Here is a 12,108-nt window from a genome sequence, read left to right as displayed (position 1 = left end):
TCTACAATTTTGTTTCTGGTGTCCTTTGACAGCTCTTTGGTCTTGGCCATTGTGGAGTTTGGAGTGTGACTGTTTGAGGTTGTGGACAGGTGTCTTTTATACTGATAACAAGTTCAAACAGGTGCCATTAATACAGGTAACGAGTGGAGGACAGAGGAGCCTCTTAAAGAAGAAGTTACAGGTCTGTGAGAGCCAGAAATCTTGCTTGTTTGTAGGTGACCAAATACTTATTTTCCACCATAATTTGCAACTAAATTCATTAAAAGTCCTACAATGTGATTTTCAGGATTTTTATTTCTCAATTTGTCTGTCATAGTTGATGTGTACCTATGATGAAAATTACAGGCCTCTCTCATCTTTTTAAGTGGGAGAACTTGCACAATTGGTGGCTGACTAAATACTTTTTTCCCCCACTGTACCTCATATTCAGAACACAGACCAAAACCATTGAAGCAATATAAATGTTTTAATTTTTTTTTATCTCATTAAGCTGTGATTTAAAAACAATTCTTTCCAACTATTTAATAATCTCAATCATATTTTAAGATCAGGAATGCACTAAATGGTATTTTGAGAAGGCTATGTACATACGGTTGTAGAGGGATGTCGGTTAACTGGGTTGGTACAGAAACAGTGAAACAGAATACAGTCAAAATATTCTACTACAATATTCAGGCCATTGATATTGAAGTCAATTATACAAGTAATAACATATCCCTATGGTATACATGTCACATACGATTACATACAATGTCTTGGTAAATACATTTTAGATTTGGCTTGATCAATTTCCATCTTAAATGTGCAATTCGTTTTTATTAGTCTGCATGTCCTCTGGGGAAATGTTATTTGAGGTCCTTTTTCCAATAACACGAATGGCACAATGGTTGCAGAGCGGGCCAGTCTCCCTAAAAGGCGCTGCATGGTCACCTCCCGAGTGGCGCAGTGGTCTAAGGCACTGCATCGCAGTGCTAGCTGTGCCACTAGAGATCCTGGTTCGAATCCAGGCTCTGTCGTAGCCGGCCGCGACCGGGAGACCCATGGGGCGGCGCACAATTGGCCCAGCGTCGTCCAGGGTAGGGGAGGGAATGGCCGGCAGGGATGTAGCTCAGTTGGTAGAGCATGGCGTTTGCAACGCCAGGGTTGTGGGTTCGACTCCCACGAGGGGCCAGTATGAAAAAATTAAAAATGCATGTATGCACTCACTAACTGTAAGTCGCTCTGGATAAGAGCGTCTGCTAAATGACCAAAACATTTTTAAAATATTTTTTTTAGGATGATACAGCCTCTGCAGAAGTCAGGGCATTCAGACTTCTTGCACTTCGCAGAGCAGTTGAGCAGACCTGTTGTGAAGGAAGTTATCAAGGAAGTGAGTTTGTCTTTATACAGGACCTCCCGCCCTCACGTACCGTCAACCAATCATGTCAATGCGGCGCTATACGGAGCCCTCCGCATTGTTAACAAATTTGGCCGGCGTACGGCGATGCAGTACGGAGCTCAATTTGGCCTCTGCATGCATCCAGAGGCTCCGCAATTGCATCACACCATCCATACGGCACCTCCGACCACATTTTCAGATCAAGCATAAATTGGCTTTTAGAGCTCCGGTGACTAGGAAACTACAGACAAACATGGACGTCGGCTGTGGAGCTGTGGAGCAACCTGCTGCGTGTTGATGAACGGTGCAGATTCAACACTATGGCAATGTTCTGTGGTCAGAGGGGAGAGGACAGCTTTTAACTGTTCATCAGCACTGTCTGTTGCGTCCTTAAGATAAAGGTCTGTCTCTAGACTATAAAATAAGAGTCTGTCTCTCTCAGAGGTCCAGAGAGATCCTGAAGTGCTGTGCTCTCTGAGCCAGCTCCTTGGCAAAGTCCTGGGCCTCCTGCAGAGGATGTCTCTCAGGGTAATGCAGCGCGGCCTTCTTGGTGGCTATTGCCAGCTGCTTTAACAGGGCACACAGGTGGTTGGACTTACACAGCAGGACCTGGCTCTGGCTCTGGCTGGGCCCCAACCCTGACTCCAACACCGACCCAGGCTCCCCTCTCTGGGCCTCTCGGCACAGCGTGTCCACCAGCCGCTTGCCTACCATGATGACCAGCTTGCTGTGGGAGATGAACTTCTCCGGGGGCTGGCTGTCCAGCAGGCTGGTGATGAGCACATCGATTGCCTTCTGCAGTGCCCCGAAGTACAGCCGGCAATGTTCTGACACGGTGGGCTGTCTCTTAGGGCTGTCTACCTGGGAGTTAAAGGACTTCGCAGGGCTAGGGGTGTCAGAGACGTGGGGCTCAGACTGAGAGGGCCTCCTAGCGGACAGGGAGCCCTGAGGCTCAGAGGTCCTCCTGGGGGCGTCACCAGAGTCAGACACGAAGGGCTTCCTAGGGGACAGGGGTTCTGAAGACCTCCTAGGGCCGTCCACACAGACCTGGGGCTCCTGGGGGGAGAGGAAGAAAGGAGGGGGGTAGGGGAGGAACAAGAGGGGAAGAGGGAGGGAGGAGGGAGGTGGAGGGAGGAGGGAGGTAGAGAGAGGGGAGGGAGGTAGAGAGAGGGGAGGGAGGTAGAGAGGGAGGAGGGAGGTAGAGAGAGGGGAGGGAGGAGGGAGGTAGAGAGGGGGGAGGGAGGAGGGAGGTAGAGAGGGAGGAGGGAGGTAGAGAGAGGGGAGGGAGGAGGGAGGTAGAGGGAGGGGAGGGAGGTAGAGAGAGGGGAGGGAGGTAGAGAGGGAGGAGGGAGGTAGAGAGAGGGGAGGGAGGAGGGAGGTAGAGAGGGGGGAGGGAGGAGGGAGGTAGAGAGAGGGGAGGGAGGTAGAGGGAGGGGAGGGAGGTAGAGAGAGAGGAGGGAGGAGGGAGGTAGAGAGAGGGGAGGGAGGTAGAGAGGGAGGAGGGAGGTAGAGAGAGGGGAGGGAGGAGGGAGGTAGAGGGAGGGGAGGGAGGTAGAGAGAGGGGAGAGAGGAGGGAGGTAGAGAGAGAGGAGGGAGGAGGGAGGTAGAGAGGGGGGAGGGAGGTAGAGAGGGAGGAGGGAGGTAGAGAGAGGGGAGGGGGGAGGGAGGTAGAGAGAGGGGAGGGAGGTAGAGAGGGAGGAGGGAGGTAGAGGGAGAGAGGAGGGAGGTAGAGAGAGAGAGGGTATAAAGAAAGATGGTTAGTTAGACAGACAGACATCCTGTTCCCTCAGGGGAATCTCACCAGTAGAGGAAGAGAAATAAAGCTGAAGCTTCCCAGGCAGCCTGTAATTATAAGGTACGCTGCTAATATCTCCACCACTAATACCTAGCTCCCACTGAGGAGCGCAGGAGCTGCCGTGTGTTGGACAGTCTACAGTATTTGAGGCTTTTCTGTGAGTTTCAGTACTTGACTATAAGAAATGCATTCCTCTGAGCAGCGGGAAAGTCTCACCTTAGGCTTGATGGAAGTGATTTTGGGTTTCTGTTTTCCCAGGACTTTAATTTGTTGTTTTTCAAACTCTTTCTTCATTTGAAAAAGAGAGCAATGCTTTACTTTCAATTTTCTACATCTGGATCAAGATACAGCATTATGAATGGGTGTTATATCAAGCTGTGCCTTTGAAGTCTATAGAAATATAATGACCCTGTAAAGGCTGTTTTACAGTTGTCAAATGGTCTACAGACGTGTTAGACCAAGTAGAAACCAGCCTTAAACTAGTAAAGAGAAAGCTTTATTTGTACTTTTCTAAATCAGGATCAAGATACAGAACTATGAATGTGTGTCATATCAAGCTTTGCAAATCTTCAGATATATAATGGTCCAGATAACCAATGACTAACCTGTACCTGGATATATAATGGTCCAGATAACCAATGACTAACCTGTACCTGGATATATAATGGTCCAGATAACCAATGACTAACCTGTACCTGGATATATAATGGTCCAGATAACCAATGACTAACCTGTACCTGGATATATAATGGTCCAGATAACCAATGACTAACCTGTACCTGGATATATAATGGTCCAGATAACCAATGACTAACCTGTACCTGGATATATAATGGTCCAGATAACCAATGACTAACCTGTACCTGGACACTGTCATGATGATCTGTTCCTGAGTCTTCTCCCTGCTCTGTCCTCTTCTTCACAAACTGACTGGTAGAGGTACTGGTATTATTGCTGGTACTGGGTCCGTCTGCCTCTCTCTTCTCTGTGGGTCGGAACAGCAGCTTGGCGTTGGCATTGACAATGGACACCAGTCTCTTGACGTCCTCGGGGACGGTCCTGGTTACCCTGACGAGGCAGTCCAGCTGGTCTGGGGTGTGGTTCTGAGCGGGATCCTGGGCCAGCAAGGAGAGGGGCCAGCCGGCGACGCCCAGGGAGCTGACGGCCTGCTGCAGGATGATGCCGGAGTCCTCCAACACAGAGAGCTGGCGCTGGAGACGCGCCTGCAGGTTGGAGTCAGTCAGGCGCCGGGCATTACCTTTCACATCCAGTGCAAAGGTCAGGAAGGAGGTCACCGACCCCGCCACGCCCTCTGCTGCAGACCTGGAGGTGGTAGTTGGGAAGAATTAGTGGTAACACTTGTTTTGGATATGGTAGTCCCAAATAGATGGCTTGTGGATGTTCAGTAGATGCTCAACTAACTGTCCACTTTAATACAGCACGTTTCAGACCTTAAGAAGAATAACCTTATTTATATATATAATACTGTACATAAAGGGATTCCTTAAGGCACCATTTTAGGGACTGTTTTGTTCACTGGTCAGAATATTAACAAGAATCATTACTGATCTCATTCTCCACAGACCTGATCTCCGTGAGGTGCTTTCCCAGGTGATCCCTGCTCCTCCAGCGAGAGGAGACGAACTCCATGAGACGCGGCACCTCCCTGCACACCTCCTGCTGTAGGAGGTGCAGCCTGCGACACGCCTCCTCCTGGCTCAGACACACCTCCCGCTGCGGCTCCGGGGAGGAGGAGCACAGCACCAGGGAGTCGGAGGAGGAGGAGGAGGTGGAGGAGGTGGAGGCTGTGCTAATCCTCTGTTTGTCTGATGTTGACCTTCTTCCTCTCTCTTCATCCTCTTCCTGTAGCAGAGTGTCTCCCCTACCAGCCACTAGCCCCAGACGGCCCCTCTGCAGCCTGCCCTGGGGGTTGGGGTGGTCGTAGGTAGGGCCAGAGTTCCCCCGACACTCCAGTGGGACATGGTGTCCTCGCTGGGGGACGGAGACTGAGAGCTGCTCCCGGGGGGGGACAGCGTACACACAGCGCTCCTCATCCGTCTGCCTCTGCCCTGGGGGTCTGTTGTAGAGAGGAGCCCTGGGGAGGACCCTGGGGGGGGTGGGGGGGTCCTGGGACCCCTGGGGAGAGGATCTGGGTTTGGGGATGTCGTAGAAGGACTGAGCAGATCCACAGCCCTGACCAGACCAGTTACGGGTCAGAGTGTCGTAGAGCTGGCTGGCAGAGCTCAAGTCCTTGGAGGGCAGGGTGGTGTAGTTCCCAGGCTGGCCACCAGATGGCAGGTGTGTGTAGTACCCAGACTCACCACCAGGCTTCTCAGGAGAGCTGGGCACATCGTAGATCCAGTTTGACTTGCTGGGTTTAGGGAGGGTGCTGTAGCTGCCATGCTGTCTCTGGGGGCTGGTTAAGGGATTGTAGCCTCCGGCCACTAGCCTCTGCTGGGTGTCTGAGGCCGGAGGGCCGGAGAACGGGATAGGGATGTCATAGCTGGGGTCCGGGACCACCGGGGGAGGCACAACATAGACCTGGAGGGGTGGGGTGGGGGGGGGGACAGGAAGTGAAAGGTGAGTATAGATCACGATGTTACAGTATGTAACACCATATAGGAACTAGAACACTAAAGTGGAAAAGTCAGAGATTACGTCATAAAAGAGACCAGGAAGTACACGTGTCATTCAGGTCCATTTACTGGGAGTTGATTTGTCTCTCCCAGTGCAGATGTTCATGGGTTGCAATGTTTCGTCACAATATGTTTTGAAGGTTCTCTTGAGGACCGAATGAACATTGACAAAAGGTGAAGATTTAATCAAAACACGATGACATTTAAAATGGAGACTTCATTGGTAGGAAAACCTTCTGTGATCATTGAGATGTCGCTAGATCGACTTTAGATGCAGTAAGATTGTAGCCTCGTAATTACCAGACTGATTACTGTAGCGAAACAGAGTGTAAGCTTGCGAGATCAGTCTGGTAATAACGAGGCTAGTAAGATTGAGGGGATTGCTAGCTATTTTTGACATACATTGTCCAGGCTGGGACTGGGGCTGGGGCTGCAGCGCCCCCTACTGCCCAGGGTGTCAAACTGTCTCTCCAGCTCATAGGTTGCCATCGACGACGCCGTCTGGGTCAAATGTTGCGGTGTTGTTGATGCCTGTCAATCATTCACACAGTGGTCTATTAGACACCACAACTCAATGTCTTCATGCAGATAATGTACATAAACTGTTGGTACACATTTGTAACAAGTCACCAAGCATGGAAACAGATAGATACAGTCAAGCAGAGCAAAATGAAAGGATGAGAGAGACTCACAGAGAAGACAGGAGAGGAGAGGAGAGGAGAGGAGAGGAGAGGAGAAGACAGGAGAGGAGAGGAGAGGAGAGGAGAGGAGAGGAGAGGAGAGGAGAGGAGAAGACAGGAGAGGAGAGGAGAGGAGAGGAGAGGAGAGGAGAGGAGAGGAGAGGAGAGGAGAGGAGAGGAGAGGAGAAAAAGACTTACAGGGAAGAGAGAGGCTCGTCTAACAATGCCGGGGACATCATATACCTCTCCCTTGTAACAGCCAGAGAACACACTGCTGACAGATGCCTGCAAACAACAACATTACACCATTCATATAATACTATTGGCCGGTTCCCAGACACAGAGCCTAGTCCAGGACAGTACTATTGGCCGGTTCCCAGACACAGAGCCTAGTCCAGGACAGAGCATTCTTAATGGAAAGAGGTTTTTAGTCCAGACTAGGTTAAATCTGTGTCTTGGAAACCATCCCAACTCATATAACACATAACAACACAACACATATAACAACACAACACAACTCATATAACAACACATATAACACAACTCATTTAACAACACATATAACAACACAACACATATAACAACACATAACAACACATACAACAACACATATAACACCACAACACAACACAACTCATATAACAACTCATATAACAACACATATAACAACACAACACATATAACAACACAACACATATAACAACACATATAACAACACATAACAACACATACAACAACACATATAACACCACAACACAACACAACTCATATAACAACACATATAACAACACAACTCATATAACAACACAACTCATATAACAACACAACTCATATAACAAGCTCATTGACCTCCTTTGTCACTGTGTCTCCATGGCACCCTAGTCCCTTTATAGGGCTCTGGTTAAAAGTAACACTTTATATAAGGAATAGGTTCCTATTTTATATGCAGCCTATGTCTTTATGTGCTTGATGGATGTTTTCTCCTGTTTTCTCCCAAAATACCCAGAGAGAGAGAGGCACAGACAGGTCCACATCCACATTACACCATGACAGTAACGAGCACTGCTCTGTTCACACACACACTGCGGCCTGTAAACACACAGACAGACCCCACTAACTGACTCCAGGAGACCCCAGAGAGAGAGAGAGAGGTGTTTGTGAGCGTGTAAGTCTGTGTGTTTGTGTGTGTGTGTGTGTGTGTGTGCGTGCGTGCGTCTGTGTGTGTGTGTGTGTGTGTGTGTGTGTGTGTGTGTTTGCAGGCTCATAAAGACTAAAGCTGCATGCCGGTCTCCACAGAGAGACGCAGCTCCCCATCTGGTAACACTTTGGCCAGCGGGGGCTTCAACCTCTAACCCTACCCCCCTAACCCAGACCCCAACCTCTAACCCTAATCCAGACCCCAACCTCTAGCTAGCTACCCCCCTAACCCAGACCCCAACCTCTAACCCTAACCCAGACCCCAACCTCTAGATAGCTACCCCCCTAACCCAGACCCCAACCTCTAGATAGCTACCCCCCTAACCCAGACCCCAACCTCTAGATAGCTACCCCCCTAACCCAGACCCCAACCTCTAACCCTACCCCCCTAACCCAGACCCCAACCTCTAGATAGCTACCCCCCTAACCCAGACCCCAACCTCTAGATAGCTACCCCCCTAACCCAGACCCCAACCTCTAGATAGCTACCCCCCTAACCCAGACCCCAACCTCTAGATAGCTACCCCCCTAACCCAGACCCCAACCTCTAGCTAGCTCCCCCCTAACCCAGACCCCAACCTCTAGATAGCTACCCCCCCTAACCCAGACCCCAACCTCTAGCTAGCTACCCCCCCTAACCCAGACCCCAACCTCTAGATAGCTACCCCCCTAACCCAGACCCCAACCTCTAACCCTACCCCCCCTAACCCAGACCCCAACCTCTAGATAGCTACCCCCCTAACCCAGACCCCAACCTCTAGCTAGCTACCCCCCTAACCCAGACCCCAACCTCTAACCCTACCCCCCCTAACCCAGACCCCAACCTCTAGATAGCTACCCCCCTAACCCAGACCCCAACCTCTAGCTAGCTCCCCCCCTAACCCAGACCCCAACCTCTAGCTAGCTCCCCCCTAACCCAGACCCCAACCTCTAGCTAGCTCCCCCCCTAACCCAGACCCCAACCTCTAGATAGCTACCCCCCTAACCCAGACCCCAACCTCTAGATAGCTACCCCCCTAACCCAGACCCCAACCTCTAGATAGCTACCCCCCTAACCCAGACCCCAACCTCTAGCTAGCTACCCCCCTAACCCAGACCCCAACCTCTAGATAGCTACCCCCCTAACCCAGACCCCAACCTCTAACCCTACCCCCCTAACCCAGACCCCAACCTCTAGCTAGCTCCCCCCCTAACCCAGACCCCAACCTCTAGCTAGCTCCCCCCTAACCCAGACCCCAACCTCTAGATAGCTACCCCCCTAACCCAGACCCCAACCTCTAGATAGCTACCCCCCTAACCCAGACCCCAACCTCTAACCCTACCCCCCTAACCCAGACCCCAACCTCTAGATAGCTACCCCCCTAACCCAGACCCCAACCTCTAACCCTAACCCCTAACCCAGACCCCAACCTCTAGCTAGCTCCCCCCTAACCCAGACCCCAACCTCTAGATAGCTCCCCCCCTAACCCAGACCCCAACCTCTAGCTAGCTCCCCCCCTAACCCAGACCCCAACCTCTAGATAGCTACCCCCCTAACCCAGACCCCAACCTCTAGCTAGCTCCCCCCTAACCCAGACCCCAACCTCTAGATAGCTCCCCCCCTAACCCAGACCCCAACCTCTAACCCTAACCCCTAACCCAGACCCCAACCTCTAGATAGCTCCCCCCCTAACCCAGACCCCAACCTCTAGATAGCTCCCCCCCTAACCCAGACCCCAACCTCTAACCCTACCCCCCCTAACCCAGACCCCAACCTCTAGATAGCTACCCCCCTAACCCAGACCCCAACCTCTAACCCTACCCCCCCTAACCCAGACCCCAACCTCTAGATAGCTACCTCCCTAACCCAGACCCCAACCTCTAACCCTACCCCCCTAACCCAGACCCCAACCTCTAGATAGCTCCCTCCCTAACCCAGACCCCAACCTCTAACCCTACCCCCCTAACCCAGACCCCAACCTCTAGATAGCTACCCCCCTAACCCAGACCCCAACCTCTAGCTAGCTACCCCCCTAACCCAGACCCCAACCTCTAGATAGCTACCTCCCTAACCCAGACCCCAACCTCTAGATAGCTACCCCCCTAACCCAGACCCCAACCTCTAACCCTACCCCCCTAACCCAGACCCCAACCTCTAGCTAGCTCCCCCCCTAACCCAGACCCCAACCTCTAGCTAGCTCCCCCCTAACCCAGACCCCAACCTCTAGATAGCTACCCCCCTAACCCAGACCCCAACCTCTAACCCTAACCCCTAACCCAGACCCCAACCTCTAGCTAGCTCCCCCCTAACCCAGACCCCAACCTCTAACCCTACCCCCCTAACCCAGACCCCAACCTCTAGATAGCTCCCCCCCTAACCCAGACCCCAACCTCTAACCCTACCCCCCTAACCCAGACCCCAACCTCTAGCTAGCTCCCCCCCTAACCCAGACCCCAACCTCTAGATAGCTACCCCCCTAACCCAGACCCCAACCTCTAGCTAGCTCCCCCCTAACCCAGACCCCAACCTCTAGATAGCTCCCCCCTAACCCAGACCCCAACCTCTAACCCTAACCCCTAACCCAGACCCCAACCTCTAGATAGCTCCCCCCCTAACCCAGACCCCAACCTCTAGCTAGCTCCCCCCCTAACCCAGACCCCAACCTCTAGATAGCTACCCCCCTAACCCAGACCCCAACCTCTAGATAGCTACCCCCCCTAACCCAGACCCCAACCTCTAGATAGCTACCCCCCTAACCCAGACCCCAACCTCTAGCTAGCTACCCCCCTAACCCAGACCCCAACCTCTAGCTAGCTACCCCCCTAACCCAGACCCCAACCTCTAACCCTACCCCCCCTAACCCAGACCCCAACCTCTAGATAGCTACCCCCCTAACCCAGACCCCAACCTCTAACCCTACCCCCCTAACCCAGACCCCAACCTCTAGATAGCTCCCTCCCTAACCCAGACCCCAACCTCTAACCCTACCCCCCTAACCCAGACCCCAACCTCTAGATAGCTACCCCCCTAACCCAGACCCCAACCTCTAACCCTAACCCAGACCCCAACCTCTAACCCTACCCCCCTAACCCAGACCCCAACCTCTAGATAGCTCCCCCCCTAACCCAGACCCCAACCTCTAGCTATCTCCCCCCTAACCCAGACCCCAACCTCTAACCCTACCCCCCTAACCCAGACCCCAACCTCTAGCTAGCTCCCCCCCTAACCCAGACCCCAACCTCTAGCTAGCTACCCCCCTAACCCAGACCCCAACCTCTAGCTAGCTACCCCCCTAACCCAGACCCCAACCTCTAACCCTACCCCCCCTAACCCAGACCCCAACCTCTAGCTAGCTCCCCCCTAACCCAGACCCCAACCTCTAGATAGCTACCCCCCTAACCCAGACCCCAACCTCTAGATAGCTACCCCCCTAACCCAGACCCCAACCTCTAGCTAGCTACCCCCCTAACCCAGACCGCAACCTCTAGATAGCTACCCCCCTAACCCAGACCCCAACCTCTAACCCTAACCCCTAACCCAGACCCCAACCTCTAGATAGCTACCCCCCAAACCCAGACCCCAACCTCTAGATAGCTCCCCCCTAACCCAGACCCCAACCTCTAACCCTAACCCCTAACCCAGACCCCAACCTCTAGATAGCTACCCCCCCTAACCCAGACCCCAACCTCTAGATAGCTACCCCCCTAACCCAGACCCCAACCTCTAGCTAGCTACCCCCCTAACCCAGACCCCAACCTCTAGATAGCTACCTCCCTAACCCAGAACCCAACCTCTAGCTAGCTACCCCCCTAACCCAGACCCCAACCTCTAGATAGCTACCCCCCTAACCCAGACCCCAACCTCTAGCTAGCTCCCCCCCTAACCCAGACCCCAACCTCTAGCTAGCTACCCCCCTAACCCAGACCCCAACCTCTAGATAGCTACCCCCCTAACCCAGACCCCAACCTCTAACCCTAACCCCTAACCCAGACCCCAACCTCTAGCTAGCTACCCCCCTAACCCAGACCCCAACCTCTAGCTAGCTACCTCCCTAACCCAGACCCCAACCTCTAGCTAGCTCCCCCCTAACCCAGACTCCAACCTCTAGCTAGCTACCCCCCTAACCCAGACCCCAACCTCTAGCTAGCCACCCCCCTAACCCAGACCCCAACCTCTAGATAGCTACCCCCCTAACCCAGACCCCAACCTCTAGCTAGCTACCTCCCTAACCCAGACCCCAACCTCTAGATAGCTACCCCCCTAACCCAGACCCCAACCTCTAGCTAGCTACCCCCCTAACCCAGACCCCAACCTCTAGATAGCTACCCCCCTAACCCAGACCCCAACCTCTAGATAGCTACCTCCCTAACCCAGACCCCAACCTCTAGCTAGCTACCCCCCTAACCCAGACCCCAACCTCTAACCCTACCCCCCTAACCCAG

The 12,108-nt window shown here is 52.9% G+C and overlaps 1 protein-coding gene across 1 annotated transcript in view; it reads right to left on the bottom strand.

Moving 5' to 3' along the window:
* Positions 1 to 528: 528 nt before the first annotated feature.
* The window catches only part of cass4 (Cas scaffold protein family member 4), a 55,270-nt gene continuing 43,690 nt past the window's right edge, over positions 529 to 12,108 (bottom strand). Inside the window, exons 4-8 of the mRNA XM_084166834.1 lie at positions 6,688 to 6,774; positions 6,212 to 6,340; positions 4,759 to 5,714; positions 4,037 to 4,496; positions 529 to 2,434 (exon numbers count right to left, since the gene is read on the bottom strand). Of these exons, the coding sequence (XP_084022960.1) occupies positions 1,817 to 2,434; positions 4,037 to 4,496; positions 4,759 to 5,714; positions 6,212 to 6,340; positions 6,688 to 6,774 (2,250 nt within the window). The 3' untranslated portion in view covers positions 529 to 1,816. The remainder of the gene's footprint in view (positions 2,435 to 4,036; positions 4,497 to 4,758; positions 5,715 to 6,211; positions 6,341 to 6,687; positions 6,775 to 12,108) is intronic.

Source organism: Coregonus lavaretus (assembly GCF_964263955.1).
Source record: "Coregonus lavaretus genome assembly, chromosome: 8".
In the NCBI taxonomy this organism is placed as follows: domain Eukaryota; kingdom Metazoa; phylum Chordata; class Actinopteri; order Salmoniformes; family Salmonidae; genus Coregonus; species Coregonus lavaretus.
This window is presented reverse-complemented; position numbering and strand designations above follow the sequence as displayed.